This window comes from Nomia melanderi, chromosome 5 (genome assembly GCF_051020985.1).
Source record: "Nomia melanderi isolate GNS246 chromosome 5, iyNomMela1, whole genome shotgun sequence".
In the NCBI taxonomy this organism is placed as follows: domain Eukaryota; kingdom Metazoa; phylum Arthropoda; class Insecta; order Hymenoptera; family Halictidae; genus Nomia; species Nomia melanderi.
Window position 1 is genome coordinate 16,104,755 of NC_135003.1, and position 18,097 is coordinate 16,122,851.

The 18,097-nt window shown below is 42.2% G+C and overlaps 1 protein-coding gene across 14 annotated transcripts in view; it reads left to right on the plus strand.

Annotated features, from left to right (window-relative positions):
- Window positions 1-17,853, plus strand: part of LOC116424481 (zinc transporter ZIP3) — a 28,409-nt gene extending 10,556 nt beyond the window's left edge. For 5 of the 14 annotated variants that reach the window (XM_031970945.2, XM_031970947.2, XM_031970946.2 and 2 more), the window contains 2 exons: window positions 258-384; window positions 15,596-17,853. In XM_031970945.2, the coding sequence (XP_031826805.1) occupies window positions 258-384; window positions 15,596-15,879 (411 nt within the window). In that variant the 3' untranslated portion in view covers window positions 15,880-17,853. The other 9 variants (XM_076367874.1, XM_031970936.2, XM_031970938.2 and 6 more) reach the window with 9 other exon arrangements.
- Window positions 17,854-18,097: the final 244 nt, after the last annotated feature.

Consider the following 18,097-nt stretch of genomic DNA (forward strand, 5'->3'; position numbering starts at 1 on the left):
AAGCAATTGTAAACATTATAACAGCGGTTTGAATGGATTGCGAAATCTTATGTAGGTCCACCGTGCAAACCTGAAATTCACAGGAAAAGCCAAAACTCACCCAAAGTCATTGTAAACATTGTAACGCCGGTCTGAACGGACCGCGAAATCTTATGTAAATCCGAACTTTTCGAGGCTTTTCGCTTGAGACGAGTTTGCTCGACGGACCTTGCGTAACCGGCATAACGTAAACAAAGTAACACGATATTCCGACGCAGGGTCTGGCTTCCGGGACGCTGCTGTACGTCGTGTTCTTCGAGATCCTCCAAGAGCACAGAACCGGCCTGAAGCAGTACTTATCTATTCTCGTAGGATTCATCCTAATGTTTGGACTGCAGCTGTTGAGTGAGTACAATGAGTACATTATGCACGGACACACGCGCGCCGAGCGGCGATCCGAGTTCGTGAAATCACGGGACGAGTAATAGGGGACCACGACGATCGAGGAGATCGGTCGTAATAAATTGAAATAAACCACGACGACCGGTGACCGTCCGGGGGCGCGAGGAATGCGATAATTTCAAGAGGCGCGAACGTGCGATGACATTATTGGCGCGGTTCGCGTGTATCGATTGTCACCGTGTCAATAGTCAGTTATCGGTTGACGAAGCACGTGGTTCGAAACAAGTCGAAGAAAAAGCTGACCTCGAGGCCAACGGCCGCGATAACGCGGCTCGTTGCAGTGAACGAGGAAAACGTCGGGAAGACGAATTTTCACTGGTATCCGCATTGTTTACAGAATTACCGTACCAGTCAAAATTTCATTTATTTCACCATTACGATTATTTTGAGATTGATTTCTATGTATTCCAAAGAAATCGTTGAAATACCTTCTACTGAATTACTATTGAATTACTATTTCAAAAATTCAATTTCAACACGAAGGAAGAAATATATCAAATCATTTGATTGAATTGCATTATTATTAACATGTATGATAAGAAATACTTTCAAACGATCGTTTTATTGAATGAACTATAGTAATTCAATTTGAGATCACCGGTGACCTCCATGATGTTCAACATGTTAATATCATTTGTTAATTTTGTTAACTTGTTCATTTCGATCAACGCTGTACGCGTCGCGTACGCGATTCATATCGTGAATGATAATTATCGTCAACACGAAAGTACAGTTTTTGATTGGCATCGAAATTATCTCGAACTTATCGCTGGCACCGAAGCGTTCGCTGGTAATTAAAACCGGTAGCGATAGTTGCATGCCACTGATAAATGATTTGCACTCTTCAACTCTGATATTAAGTTTCTTTTCAACGATACTGTCGGGAGGGAACGACTGCGAATGATTCTCGCCGCTCCAACCGTGCGCGGCGCGTTCAAAATTGGCACGAATCATTTGCGTTCCGCGCAGATACCTCGTTGATGACTCGCGCAGCGCTACTTTTTCTGCACGAATGATTCGACTCCGCGTGACCGTTGTCGAAGTGCCTTTCACCGTGAAATCAGGTTCATGCGTTTGTACCCGAGCGATGCTGATTCATGGCCGAGTCGGCGAATTCAGATAGCAGCCGCGAATCTCGCTGGATCGAATCGATTTCGCGTCGGGATTAAATTATTCGAACCTGAGGAACGGTATAAGTAAACAGCTTAACATTAGAATCACCAGATATCTCAAAATGATCCATTTTAAACCTCTTCTTCTGTAATTATAGAAAAAAACAGACGATCTCAGGAATCTTAATAGTTTGTATTGATCTAAATCAATTTCTTGCACAAGGAAATTGAAATCTCAATGAATGTATCTTTATAAGTGTTACAAGAAAGCGCAGAACAATCGATTTTACTGGTCGATAGTTCCAATGTTCATGCTTCGGTTTCACAGATAGGAATAATCTGAAAGTACACGTATCGTCTCGAATGAATCGTGCCGCTTGCCGCTGGTCGAGATACGAGCCGCCCGGCATGAATCATTTGTGTACCAGGACTGGACTTTCCTCGGAGAGACTGACAAGCGTATAATTGCTGCGACGAGTTATCATTCACTAAATACTCGAACAAAGTTGCACGCTTCTCTATCGATATTCTTTTCAATTGTCGAATTAAAAAGCAATCGGAGCTTATTGATTCTCTTCTAATTCCTCGCGGTAGATAGAGGATTATAAAAACGACGCTAAGACCTCGCTGGAACTTTCCGACATCTTCAAACGCGAGATATTTTCCTCGTTGATATTGGGAATAGAAATCTTGAGCGCTCCGGCGAAGGAACAAAGGAGAGCGACACTCGACAAACATCCAACGAGCTGATATTTTTAACGTGTTGTTTACATTGTAGCCGCTGGTTTTCATTGAACTTTGAACCCGAATGCCGAACCGTCATATGTTTTTTCGTATTTTTAACTATCCCACGCTTTTCGATTGCATGTTTATTCTTGTTGTCGCACACGCGACGATTCGACACTACGGCTCTCTTATTTTTCAACGAGACTCGTGACTCCGTCCTAACGAGAAAACTCGTGTCGTACCGTTTATGGCTTTGATCTGTGGCATTTGGTTTTAGCGGATTTTATGATTATACGAGAGATAAAGGTACGCGTTCTTCCGAAACGCAACGTTTCCATGATAGAAACCGCTGGTCACGACTGGCTCAGTCTCTTTCGATTAACACTGGAACTACCGAGCATTTAATAGAAATTGTAACATTAGGTTATTTTCAGTTTCTTCGGACATTCGTTATAGTATTCGAGTGAAACTATTTATTTTCAAGATTATTTCGAATATCCAACGTCTGTTGGATATAATAGCTTTGTTCGATGTACGTGTGATTCCTCCTCGAGTTAGTTTCACAAAATATAGTCTTTATCTCATCAGAAAATGTTGAAATATTTCTAGTGAAAAACTTCCAAGTGCAAAGGGTTAACTCCATACAACATGCGAAGCTATTATCTAGAATTCAAGGTCTAAGGATTAATATCTTTTTGGAGCGTTTTGAAAACACAATTTATTTTACAGCACTCCAACCACTGATTTCAACCCTTTGCCCTTCAAACATTTGTCACTAGAAATATTCAATTTATTTTTATGAGATACAGATGACATTTTTTTCAACTAACTTAACAAAGGTATTTTATTTCCACACTTCACGTGTCGACAGATTACGCGAGATTTAATGTTAAATACCAAATTTTACAATTTTGATACATCAATCGACTGACCGAGAGGCACCTTTGGAGTGCAAAGGGTTAACTGTTACTCTGATGACTCGAAAGCGATGCCGCATTCTCCCAAACCCATCAATTGTCATCGAATTCCTCCGGTGCGGGCCGTTCGTACAATTCAGGGTGCAAGGATTAATATCTTTTTGGAGCGTTTCAAAAACACAATTTATTTCACAGCACTCCAACCACTGATACTAACTCTTACTCCGACGACGAGGATTCGAATAACTCGAAAGCGATGCATTCTCCCAGCAAACCCATCAATTGTCATCGAATTCCTGCGGTGCGGGCCGTTCGGTGATTGTTGCCGTTCGTACAATTCAGGATGCAAGGATTAATATCTTTTTGGAGCGTTTCAAAAACACAATTTATTTCACAGCACTCCAACCACTGATATTAACTCTTACTCCGACGACGAGGATTCGAATAACTCGAAAGCGATGCATTCTCCCAAACCCATCAATTGTCATCGAATTCCTGCGGTGCGGGCCGTTCGGTGATTGTTGCCGTTCGCGTGTAGGAAGTTTACGGGGCGAGCGGCAAGAATCATTATAACAGCATTCACGTCGGTTTACGTGAGCGCATACAGCGAGAGAGTCGACGGCCGACGGGGAAGGAGAGAACGGGCTGCGTCGGTTGGGAAGCGGCGCGCGTTGGAGGGGGAAGGGAGCAGGAAACGATTCGGCTGGAACTATGTAAGACGCGAGGGGATCGAGCGAGTCACCAACCAGCCCCGGAGTGTCCGATTCACCGTCGCACCGCGTGGAGCTATCGTTCCTACGACAATACACCGACCGGATGGTTCGCGGCGGCTCCTTCGGGTCCTCGTTCCAATTCCAGAAAAGAGAAACTAACCGGGTGTCGGCTGTGGAAAGTGCGGTCCGGGTTCGCGACTGATCTAACCGAGGATCGCAGAGTATAGTCGCCGCGAAGTGTTCCATTCAATTCAGACACTTGTTTTCAAACTGCGCACACTTCACCTTGTCATGTACCTGTAAGAGCAATCTAAACGATAGAGATCGTTAGGATCATGAGTATAGTTGGTCAAATTGTATTCGAAAGCGTTTGCGTTTGACGCTTGTATTTGTAAACGTGTTGAATGTTAGTGATCCATGTGTCGTGAGTTTCGAGGTGTATAGTTGCTCCGAAACGGTCGACAGTGTTTAGGAGACACGTTTCTCTTCGGATTTCACTAGCGGTACGGTAGCTTCAATGGTGACATGTTCATAGCGAGTATAGTTGCCAGTGTACCATTGAATCTGGCTGCGTCGCTTTTTCTTCTGAACGTTTGATCTTGCCGTGTTCGTGTTAGCGAAGGACAATTTCAGCGATAGGATCTCGTGGCTGGTATAGTTGATCCGTGTCGGTTATAGTATAGCGTTGAACCTCGTTCCGACTTGCTGGGACAGTGGTAAAAACAATTGCGCCGAGTGCAGTGTCCCGTGAAGAGTATCATCTACATTTCAGTCCGGTTTTGTAATTAGTATAGTTGCTCGTAGGTATTTACATTGCGTGGTTCTGTGAATCTTGGACATTTTCGAAATTCACTTGGAACAGATTGACAATTGTAGGAAAACTGTGGATTAGGATGGACAGTCATTCGTAATTTCGTAATTAGTATAGTTGTTCAGTTATTTACATTTGCTGTTCTCTGAATCTTGGACATTTTCGAAATTCACTTGGAACAGATTGACAATTGTAGGAAAACTGTGGATTAGGATGGACAGTCATTGACAGGGTGGTGTATATAGTAATGAGTATAGTTGTCTTTGGTAGTTTCTTTGACAATCTACGACAAACATTTTAGTTGCTATATAGTGAACATTTTATAGTGACTATAGTTTGACATTGGTTATCCTTTCTACAATGCTTTATCTACTCGGTCTCACAACTTTTCAAACATGAATATTATCTACGTTTAATTTGCGAAAACCGCTTATTAGTTGCAATAATGATACCACATTGTTATTCATAGTCATTTAAATAGATAGCGACACGGTAAAGAATAAACACTATGACCTCTAGAAATAGCGACTTACTTTAACGAAATTTCCTCTCAAAGTCTCAATATACAAATCAATTTCCTATAAAAAATATTTCTAACACTGTACAGTTTCTATTGTTCCTGGGGAAGTTGATATTCGTTCATTTAGATTTTGGAAATTGCAGACGTGGAAAGACGATCATTCATATTCGTGTAATCGGATCAAGCGATTGAAACATTTACCAAATAACGTTTATAAAATTCAATCTGCGTGAATTTCGTAAACCTAGCGTTAATACATCAATACCAAACTCTGATCAAACCAGAATTCATCGTGCAAAGAGTTGCATTCGATCCACGTCGAATCGGGTCCATCCAAGATTCGCTCTAGATCCGGTCGAGCGACGTTCTCCGCGCAATTACCAGAACCATCAATATCGCGGGGATTAAATCTTCATCCCATTCGGTCGGCCAATTATCTTCATCAAGCACCAAGAACCAGAATCTCGATCCTCCTCTCGCTCGCTTCGAATCTAACTCGATTGTGCCGTTCTCGTCATCTTCTCTTTCCGCGGAATCGGCCGGCGACCGAAAATCCGCGCGTTTTCCCGCTCGGCCGGCTTTATCCGGCGAGATCGCGGAACAACGAAACGATCGCGATAACACGTTCCGTGCCCTGGATCCAGGCGAGTGTCGCAACCTCTCGCTTTTCCTTTTTGGAAAGTGCAAATCGCACACTGTTGCGAAACGCTCGGCTCGCTCGATCGTTTTTCCCTCGTAATTAACCGTTGCTCGTTAGGATTTTAATCTTCTCCTCGAGCGGCATGCTGCGAGGACTTTCAGCGTGCCGGCGCGGACGCAGTTAGGGTATCGGAACGTTAGGCATCCACCGGTTGTGCAACTCCGTTTTGAAATGGGGCGATAATAATTGGTTCGCTGGAATCCCATCGAACTTCGTATCACTTTCTTACGAAATTTCTTACTTCACGGCTCGAATCTTGCGTTGAAGCACTTAGCCTCCTGCCCTAGGATTTCTTCCATACTGCATTATTTTATGATTGATTATTTAGGAAAGGAGTTTATTTTACTTTGAGTTGGTGACGGATTCAATTTGAATACGAAGGAACTGAGCAGTTGTATCGATTAAATTTTTATCGCGATATTCACGAGTCGCGCGATGTAAGGGGTTGACACTAGAGTTGACGCTAGATTTACGGAATTTTATGCTTATTCCACGATTACTTTGAGTTGACAGATTTAATTTGAATAAAGGAACTGAGCAGTTGCATCGATTAAATTTTTATCGCGGTACTCACGCGCGATATAAGGGGTTGACGCTAGATTTACGGAACAAGTCGATTCGACTCGTGAATTTTATAAATATTTGCTAAATGTTTGTGTCGAATTGTAACGAATATCAATGTTTCTAACAGTACAACAGATTGTATAATAAATGTCCGTGAATCTAGTGTTAGAGCGACGAGAACTTTTCCTTCGAGGACGCATTAGGTATTTTAATCTTCCCCTTGAACGACACGCCATGAGAATTGACATCCCTTTGACAGGCACGCAACGAGGACTTTAATCTCCGTTTTATAAAGACAGCTCGCAAGTAACTCGAGAAACGGTACGTGTTTCGCGTGACCGCCGCATGAAGGCAGACATTAACACCCACAAATGACGAAAGGTACGCCGCGTACCCTCCTCCGCGAAATTCGTTCCCCTTCGACGACACCGCGGCGCGCGTTAAGTGAAAAAGCAACTGCGCCGTTGATCACCTGATCGAACGGGATAACAGTGTGATACACCCGTGCCCGGCTACCGATGTGAGCATCGAGCGCTGTGGAGATCGCAATGAGCATCGTGGGAGACGCGAGGATGAAGGACGTGGTGAAGTGGTAGCAAGGAAAGTGAATCGATGTGAAGAATCTTCTCTCGAACTCGTAACAATTGAAACTTGAATCCTAAGAAACGAAGAGTAGAACTTAGGAAAGATCAGAAGAAGTTCAGTGTGGAGAATTTTAGAGGACGTGGTGAATCGAAGTGAAGAATCTTCTCTCGAACTCGTAACAGTCGAAACTTGAATCCTAAGAAACGAAGAGTAGAACTTAGAAAAAGAGTAAAAGAAATTCACTGTCGAGAATTTTAGAGGACGCGAAGTGGTAGCAAGTGAATCGAAGAATCTTTTCTCGAACTCGTAGTTGAAACTCGAAGAGTCCTAAGAAACGAAGAGTAGAAGTTAAACAAAGGTTAGAAGTTCAGAGTCGAAGAGGATTTTAGAACCGAAGGATTGTAAATTCAAAGAGCGTCGAGAAGCTCGGCAAGAGAAGTTACTTCGGATATTTGCATCGCGAAAGTGAAGTTTCCTGTTCGACAAGAAAATGGAGGAGACAACGACGTCGACGATCCTGCTGGTAGCTAAGATAGGAGCGATGATCGGCCTCGGGTTCGGCTCGTTGATCCTGGGCATGCTGCCGTTGATCGTCGGACGATATAGAATGAATCATCGTCAGAAACGGCACCGCGGTATTTCCAGTAATTCCAGTACCTGCACGTCCACGTCGGTGTCGAACGCGTTCGGGACCAACACCGCGACCACGTCCGCGAGCTCGCAAGTACGTTCCGATTCGCTTTGGTATTTTGCTTCGACTCCTGGTGTCCCTTAAAAAAATCTTCCACTGGTAAAGTAAAAATTCGCAATGCAAGAAGCTTTGAAATTTATTGTAATAGTGTAGATTGTTCGCTAAATCGACCAATGATTACTTACCAGTAGAGATTCGAGGGAGCTTCGAAGTACTGCCTCCACAGGAAATATTCAGTCGATCGAATCAGAGAATTTGTTCTCCATGTTGGGGTAGTACCATTCCAAGGACATCGACCTAACTCGTTTGTAACACTTTCCAAATTAGACTCTGATAGAAGCAATGCCTAATTCACAGTTATCTGGTTAACCCATTCGCTGCCAAGGACGAGTATACTCGTCTTCGATTTCATGCATGTAAATGATTATGTATGATAATATATGTTTTTACTAAGAAACAGAACTTTGGTAAACAATACCACTCAAAATATAAATGGAAATAGCTTCATATAATTGGCAGCGAATGGGTTAACCTTTGCACTCGAGAGGCGCCTTTGAGTCGCCATTTGATTTGACCCATGAAAACGATAAAATGTAGAATTCAATATTAAATTTTTATATAATGCATCAACACATGGAACATCGAAATAAAATAGTTCTGTTAATTTATGCAAGGTATTTCTTTGTGTTAGTTGTAAAACATATCATTGACATTTCATCGGAAAATAATGAATATTTGTTGAGAAAAATATTCTCGAGTGCAAAGGGTTGAAAGTTTTAGTAAAGCTATTCCCAATTGACATGTAAATGATTACGTACGATAACATATGTTTTCACTAAGAAACAGAACTTTGGTAAACAATACTCAAAATACAAATTGCAATAGCTTCATAAACACAATCTTAACGAACGTGTTAAAAGTTTGAAAAGCCATCAATCGACATTACAAACGAGTTAGCTCCCTCAGCTCCCAAACCACCAAGATCCCCATATCCCCAACTTCCCAAGGGAACCGAAACGAAACCGGCACCGACAACCGGTCCATCTGCTGCTCCCAGGGTCTGCAGACCTCGTTGCTGCTGTGCTTCGGCGGCGGAGTGCTGCTGTTCACCACGTTCCTGCACCTAGCGCCGGAAGTGCGCAGCAGCGTGGAGCGTCACCAGTCCAACGGGCAGCTACCGAGACTGGGCACGCTGAGCCTCTCGGAGTTGCTGTTCTGCGGGGGCTTCTTCCTCGTGTACTTCGTCGAGGAAGCGGTGCACGCGGCGCTGACTGGCAAGCCGGAGTCCTCGGAGGCGTTGCTCTACCGCACGGTGTCGGTGCGCAGGTGCAACAACAACCAGCCGGGCGCGTCCTCGGCGACGTACACGGGTTCCACGACCACGGTGTCGACGACGACCAGGTCGACGTGGAAGGAGGACGTCGACGACTCCGGGGACAACGACTCGACGAAGCGGTCGACGCATCACCTGGACGACCTCCAGGACGCCAAGGACAAGGACAAGACGCTGCCCGCCATCTTCGTGCTGTCCTCGCCGTCGGGGCTGTCCTCGGAACGCCATCGCGAGCACCCGAGGCACTCGTCCTCGGTCGCCGATCTGAACAACTACCCGAGGGCGAAGCGGCACGAGCACAAGCACGCGATGGCGAAGAACACGTCGGTCCAGGGCCTCTTGACCGTGCTCGCCCTCTCGTTCCACGCGATCTTCGAGGGACTCGCCGTCGGTCTAGAGCCCTCGATCGGCTCCGTGGTTTATCTAGCCGCGGCTATCGCGACACACAAGCTGGTGATCTCCTTCTGCGTCGGCATGGAGCTGTACGTCGCCGGCGCCTCCACTAAGACCACTCTCGGCTATCTGACGATATTCTCCATGGTGACGCCCATCGGCATCGCCGTCGGCCTAGCGCTCGGCCATTTCAAGAACGACAGCGAGAATCTAGGCCCGACGCCCACCATACTGCAGGGAATGGCCGCCGGCACGTTGCTCTACGTCGTTTTCTTCGAGGTCCTCGCCAGAGAGAGGGCTAACGAGAAAAGTGGGCTCTTACAGCTGACGGCCATTATCGTCGGGTTCATGCTGATGCTGGGCCTGCAAATCACCAGTGAGTGTTTCCCGGATTGTCGCTGCGACGGTTATGATGGGATTCGTTCATTCGAGGAGTCTGTCGCTCGGGTTACTCTCTCGCGGAGTTTTGTATTAGGGATTGGGAAGTAATTGTATTTTGATTACGATAGGCGTCGGTTCTTGATGATGCTGCGCCTGCAAATCACCAGTGAGTGTTTCGAGGATAGCCCATCGTTTCAAGTTTCTGATGGGCTTCCGTCTTGTCGAGGATTCTGTCGTTCGTGATCCTCTTTCGCGAATTTTCGGGGTCTATGAGAATTGTGGGTTCAAACGTTTGTAGGACGACAGTATTAGAACTTAAAAAATAATTATATTTTGACGATTGTAATCGTCGGTTCATGCTGGTGCTGCGCCTGCAAATCACCAGTGAGTGTTTCGAAGATTCTGTCGTTCGAGTTCCTCTTTCGCGAATTTTTGGGGTCTATGGAAATTGTGGGTTCAAATGTTTGTAGAACAATGATATTAGGGTTTGAGAAATAATTGTATTTTTTAGTGAGAATTGCGTGATCTCTTGCTGTTCAAATAATTAAATCGTCTGTTTGAGAATTAGCCTTGCAAATACGAAAATTTCATCTCGCAAAGGGTTAAATGTATTCTATGAATACGTGAGCACGACGAAATCCGCAAGTTAACTTTCACGAACCGTTTCAACGGTGCTAAGGAACGAGATCATCGGATGACTGCTGGTGAAAGTGGGATCTTATTGACTAGCCACAAAGGATCCACTGTTTCCTAGCGGCACTTCATTTTCCATTTCAATGGCGACTATCTCTTGCCCATAAACTCGCCAAGGACGCTGTGACCCTGTTATTAACACTAGAACTACCGGATGAGTCAAGACGACCCATTCATGATGTCTTTCCCAGTTGTTGAAAAGATAACGGATTCTCTGAGAAACTGCTAGAGAAATTGATTTACTAATACAGACACTACAGTGCGAATCAATTGTCTCAGTAAAGAATCATCACATCAAAAATCTCAGTAGTTGCTCCATTTAGTCACAGAGAAATTTCAAAGACTGGTAGTTCTATTGTTAATGTTTCATGACTCAAAATTTTCTCCAAATTTCCATGATCTTCATGAAACTGAAATTAATGCTACAAATATTATTCAAAATGATAAACTACATTATATTTAGGAACTCAATGACTCGTTTCAGTTTCGTTTTTCTATTTTGTTTAGATTTATTAAATCGAATAAGCCTAACAAACGTGTTAACACTTAGCCAACCGAATGGGGAGATCTCCCACTTTTCACTTAGCGTATTGCCTTTTATTTTGTTTATTCTTTTTTGCTGTTTAGTAAGTCTTGAAGTGAGAATTATTTGCAATTCATCAAATACGATTCTCGTTCTTACAAAACGAGGTTTCAACCAAATTAATTGTACGAGTTCAATTGAAGATAATAAGTGTTAAGGTTACACGGAGCAATATAAGAATCCCCGCAAAAATGATTTCCTCCGAATACATCGTCTCGAACTGACGTTCATGAGAACGCGCACAGTTTCTCGTAAAAATTCGCTCGAACTGTCAGTCAACCTAAATACCAAATCCGTATCCCGCGGCGTACCGGGAACGATTAACGTCTTGGCAGGACCTGTTTCTCGCAACCAATCCGTCCCGGTGCAAACCTATCGCAGGTACGTCCTTGATGGAATCACCTCCCACGTGTTACTCGACCTCGCGGAAACGTCTATCGATTTGACGAACAACCCAGTAACGACGCCCAAAAAGTCACGGCCACGGAGAGCCATGGCTCTCCGGCGCAGCTGATACTTTCTTCTGTCAAAGTAAATTCTGCTGTCTCTTCTCTAATATTCTCACCACTGACCTCGTTAACCTTTTGGACCCTGGTGTCATACTAATCTTGTTACTTATGGATATCTAGAAAATTTCAAAGAATCGAACTATCTTGACAGATTGTGTAACGGAAACGAGGAATCTCGTTTTTATGTAAGTACCTATCTTTCTAGCTTTGCTAGTTACCACATCATTAAAAGAAACATTAAATTTTGCCAATTAAGCCACATTGCCACAAATTTAATTCCATACAGCCTTAACTTTTTCAAATTATCATGCATTTCAACCCTCGGAGTACAATTTTCCTATTTTTACAGCTCATAGAAATTTATATCAGCAACCGCAACTAATTTTTATAGTATCCCTAGCAAAAATGAAGAATGCTATGACATCTCTTAGATCTTTTATTCTCCTTCTTACTGCAAAATTTGGATATATGAATAATCTAATAATTATAGGGTAGCTTCTTTGATTTATTGAAATATTTGACATTATAACTGGTGCAATATTGGAGCCTACAAAATTCAAAGGATTAACACTAAAATTTTCATAACGCGTCACGTGAAATATTATAAAATACTTTACCTTAATTTATCAAATTATGTACATTAGTCATAATTTCATTGGAGCATTAAGAATCATTAAAACATCTAATATCATTCCTGGTACAATATTGTAACCTACAAAGTTCAAAGGTTTAACTCTTTCCAAAGAAGATAACCCCTTGAATCTCCCAATTCCGTTCCGATAGTTCCACTGAGTTCCCCAATATGGCAGCTCCCATTTCGTGACCCAATAAACAGCTAACGGGACGCCCGATATTAGGTCGCCGAGCACAGGTTGAGAAACTCTGCTCTAATCTATCGAAGGGGGCCGAATCGTCGCTATCTCTAAACAGACAATTCAATCCCGTTCACCGTTTCTCCGTTAACGAACGCAGGAGACGTTGCTCGGCGCGCCGCGGCGAACGCTGGTAATCTCCTCGGCGGATCGTGAACCGCGCAACACCGGAAATCCCCGAACGGAGTTTGTTTGGTCACTGACCGTTCTTCACGCAATACGCCAACGTTCGTACCGAATAACGGAGGCAGTTTGCGTGCCGGTTCCCTCTAAAGAGCCTTTAACCCCGTCTACGCATCTGATTACGGGAATTTACGGATTAACCTTTATCCTTTCCCTCTCCATTCCCATAAAACACACACACACACACAGAGTACCGACGCGACGCGACGCTTTTTTCCACCCTTTCCGTGTTACGCGACGAACGCACACAACGAACGCACACGACAGCTCAATTGCAATTAGGCTAATGATTCCGATAACCCGTACACGCACCATGGTATGAACACCGCGGCGAAATGATTCGTGCCGTAGGTCGCGCGATGGCCGGCGCAGCGGCCGGCACGAATCATCGAGTAACGCTTTCGCGTGGCGACGCTCGTGTTCGTGTGTACAGGAATCGTCGCGGCTCGAGCAGGCAACAATGAAACTCGGATGTACCTATTAACCCATTAATCCGCGAAAACTGCGCGATGTTCTGATGACTGCGGAGTTCGGCTCGATTCCTTTGCTCTTAGAGGTTTCAGCTTCCAGGGGAATTCTGTGAATTTGAACTTGGAATTTCGATGAATGATTTGAGTGCGAGACACTTTGTAGTTTTGTCAGTTATTCCTTTGTATACAATCGACTGTTTGGTATACAGTTATTAGGTTGAACTTGGAATTTCGGTGAATGATTTGATTGTGAGACACTTTGTAGTTTTGTCAGTTATTCCTTTGTATACAATTATTAGGTTGAACTTGGAATTTCGGTGAATGATTTGATTGCGAGACACTTTGTAGTTTTGTCAGTTATTCCTTTGTAAACAATCGACTGGTATACGATTGTTAGGTTGAACTTGGAATTTCGGTGAATGATTTGACTGCGAGACACTTCGTAGTTTTATTGCTTATTATTTTGTAAACTTTGGATATTTATTAATTTTCTACTGCGTAGATTTTGTTATGATCATGAACAAAAATTCTTCCCATAGAGGGTTAAGCAACATTCGAGATGGGAAGCGGTGACCTTGAAGTATCCTCAGCAAATTAAGCAAGGCTATTCCCACTGTTAACGTAGGACTCTGAACAAAAGATCAATTTCGCTCGTTTAACAAGTATTCGTGACGACCGTTACACATCACATGCCCAAGTATCATTACGATTGATATGAAGAGCACTTCAGATTGAATCGTCATACTGTTCACGCCATAAACTTGAAAACGTTCCTCGATGATCTCGACAATTGTGATGCTACAAATAAATATAGAAAAAATTGTTAAAACAGGTAAAGGTTGCAATAAAATGGAACGTCGAGTCTGACTCGACATAGGACTGCTAAGGGTTGAACCTCTAATTTTCGGAATCTAAACGACAGAACATCAATGCTTCTAAAGACAATAAAACAAGTTGTACAATAAACGTCGGTAAATCTAGTGTTAATAACAGTGATTGGGTTCAGTCAAGGGGTCTAGGCTCGAGGGACCTAGAAAGCAAGGCATCGTAATAACAGGCTGCCTTCGCGGCACTGTTGTCCGTTATGCAATTTGATTTCACGGTGTATCATTGTCAACGGCGTAAACGCGAAACGAAACGGCGTGACATTATGTTATCCGGCTCCGGGGAAAAGAAACTAAACAAAATACAGTCGAACCTGTTGTGTACGGTCCTTTTCTATGCGATTCTTTTTGCGCGATCTTGTTTACGCGGTATATGAATTCCAACGGTGTTGTTGGTTTTTAAGCGACGAAAGCGACTTTGAACCAGTTCATCGCAAGATGCGCGTTTTGGAGTAGCAGTGAATTATGCGCATTGTGAAAATTTCTTCGGATATGAGAAATGAAATTTTCTTTATACATTGACAATTTTCAGGAAATTGTGCGGATGGCAATTTTCAGTGAGGTCGACTTATGTCACTATACATAGAAAAACTCAGATATTAGATTATTATGTAATATATTTTGAATAGATAATCGATTCGTATGAAATTTTATATTTTTCTCAATGCTGTGGCAATTTATAGAAAAATTGTCTTTATAGAAAAACGGTACGCAAAGTGTTAACCCTTTCCACTCCAGATGGTTTTGTAATCTATCAGCAACTGCAACTAATTTTCATAGTATTAGCGAAAATGAGAAATATAACATTTCTTAGATCCTTTATTTTCCTTCTTAGTAGAAAATTTGGACGTGTGGAAAATGTAATAATTTTAGGGTAGTTTCTTTGATTCATTAAAATATCTAATATTATTCCTGGTGCAATATTGGAGCCTACAGAGTTCAAAGGGTTAATTATTAAATTGTATTATCGGCTACTGTCTGCTTTACCGACAGGTGAATACTTAGAATTCAAACGATTGAAACTTTGGAGATATTAGAGATTAATGTTAATTACGAATATTTAATCTTTGGAGATTACTAGATTGAATCTAAGCTGATACTTTTGATGTCTTACTGTTTATAACAATTATCGTGCATAGTACGGGAATAGATGAATTACTATTTAACACGTTGAATGCCATGGGGGTCACCGGTGACCCCTAACCAAATCGAATTGCTATAGTTCACTCAATTAAATCATGATTATTTGAAAACTATGTTATAAATAACAACGTCTTCGCCTCAAGAAATATCAAACATTCCTACCGAAAAACTTCCAACTGCAACGAATTAATAATTTACCATAGTTCTCACAGTCCACTATCATTGAACTACTCGCATCACCAAATATTCTAACTCAACACCAGTTTCCTTCATACAATCTCCAACCATTTCCCAGTCATCGGTGACCACCTTAGCAAATCAATGAATCAACTTGCAACAGAAATATTCAAATACTTATTTCTCCATTGCAGCTGCTCACTCCCACTCGCATTCACATTCGCACTCGCACGGCGGGCACTCGCACGCGAGCGGCCACGAGGACGACCATCACCACGAGGACAGTCACCATCACGACTCGGATTCCCACGAGCTGCTGCACTCGACGGGCAGCGAGCAGATACTCACCGACACGATCGACAGAGTGACGGAAAGCGTGACGGAAACGATCAGCAAGTTCCTCTCCTCTTCCGTGAAGATCTCGACGGGCGCCCCCGTGAGGAACGAGACAACGATGCCGCACACGGAGCACAGTTAATCGTCGTTAAACATCTCGTCCGTGCGAGGGTGAATCCTTCAACCGAGGCGCCAACAGTTCCTCCCCGGGACGAGTGTCGTTCGATCGGCACTCACTTCCGGGGGACACCGATCGCGCTACTCAGAGTACACCGATAGTCTCTCCGAAGAGCGTCTAGCTCGACAAGGCGAGAGAGAAGTCTCGACAGGAGAGGGACAGTATTATCGAGCTTCCGTTTCGAGGTGAGGAAAAGAACGCCGATCCGATGGAACTTGGGTCTGGAATTTTTAGCGGAAATGAGGACCTCGGTGGTTGGTTCAGTGAATTCCAAGTGTAACTCTATGGTTACCAGGTGCTCAATTATTTGATCGAAACGTTATAATGTAGACTGCAAATGTTTATGCGATGAGAAACGATAGAAACGCCTGTAAAGCGGGTGTTGAGTATTTCGCGTGCACCTGATCGATTTACGCGGAGTCCACGTGGATTCGGTTTACGCGAACGAGAATCAAGAGAAAAAATGTTGAAGAGAGCTGGTATATGTTTTAGGAATTTTTGTTTCCAACTAAGAATTTATCATCTGATTTATCTATGTTGTAGCCAGTTATTTGAAGTTACCATAGGAAAAGTCCCAGTATTTAATTTTATATCAATTGCTATGTTCTGATTGATTTTTTTATTTTCATTCTTCTTTTTGTTTCCAACTAAATTATCATCTGATTTGTTTATGTTGTAGCCAGTTAATTGCAGTTACCATAGGAAAAGTCCCAGTATGGTTAGTTAACAGAAACAATGGCAATGACATTTTAGAACAAGAGTATATTTTAGCCACTAAATTCAGAACTAAAAAGAAGAGGCTCGCGTGAAAAGAGTCCGCGTAAATCGAGAGTCAGGTGTATAATTACAACGGAGTGGAACTGTTAACGTAAAGGATATATCTGTAATTGTTTTGTTTCTTATAAATCGGTTGCACGAATATTTGCAGTTTATTTGTAAAAAGAGGTCTTCGCATTTCCTGACCTGGACTGTCTCGAATATCGGAAATATAATATAGGTGCCTTTACACCGCTGTGAAATAATACTCTCGCTTCGCGTGTATTATTTAAGTGTCATATTTATCGTAAGTTTTAAGTGCCAGGAGTGGAATTTAATGGACACTTGTGAATTACGATAGAAATGCGTCTGAGAGAACACGAGAGGGAATTAAAACTGTTATATATCCTTCGGCTGAAGATATATACATATATGTATATATACATATGTATATAATATATATGTATATGTATATGTGTGATACGATTTCACGACACAACGTGTAATCGCGTTACTTATCCTCCTTTTTATGTAACATAGACTGTATCTAACCATGTTGATTACTATCTTTTATACTGTAATTAGGAACGCGTATCTTAATTGTTTCTACAAAATATTTAAATACCAGCACGTATAATATGCATATTGCATGATAGCGTAACGTACAGTTTACGGTGATCGAGTGTCGAATTCTTCCTTTAACCTTGTGGAAGGTCAAGCGTTGAGAACGCGTAGCTGAATTTTTGGAAATAATGCTTTCGACCTGATTTTAACAAATTTAGATGTTTATCATAGGAGATTCTTTATGCGTACATCTCATCATCGTTTTCTTGGTAAATGTTTTTGAATATTTTGCAAATATTTGTAAAATCGCTTGTGGGTCGTCGAAATTGATATCTTATTAACGTGTAAGGCAATGGAAGTCAAATGGAAATATAGGAAACTACATTCTGTAAGAGCTTTCAGTCGTATTTGAAGTCTTGAGTTCGTATACAAGTCGAGTCTATACGACAGGTACATATAAACATATTTTAATGGACATAAATATAAAATATATATTTTCAATCCAAAGAGTCAATGTCCAAATGTGAATTGTATTTTTGAATACAAGGAAATCATGATGCAGCAATAACATGTACTTGTATATAGAGAATAATAATAAATAAACAAAACAATACTGAATATTGGTAAATTGATTTTTGTTTTAACAGTGGCCAAGATATTGTTATTCTGTACCTGTCGATACGTTCTTCAGGTTATTTGTAATGGAGGTATTTTCATTACTTAATTAATGTTACACATTGTTCGCTATCGTTTCTTATAATAACCGTAGGTCTTTAATTGGTGATGTTACAGAAATGTAAGTTACCGAATTAAGACCCTTGTGTGTCGTGAATGTTTATTGTTCCATCTTTTATTATTTATT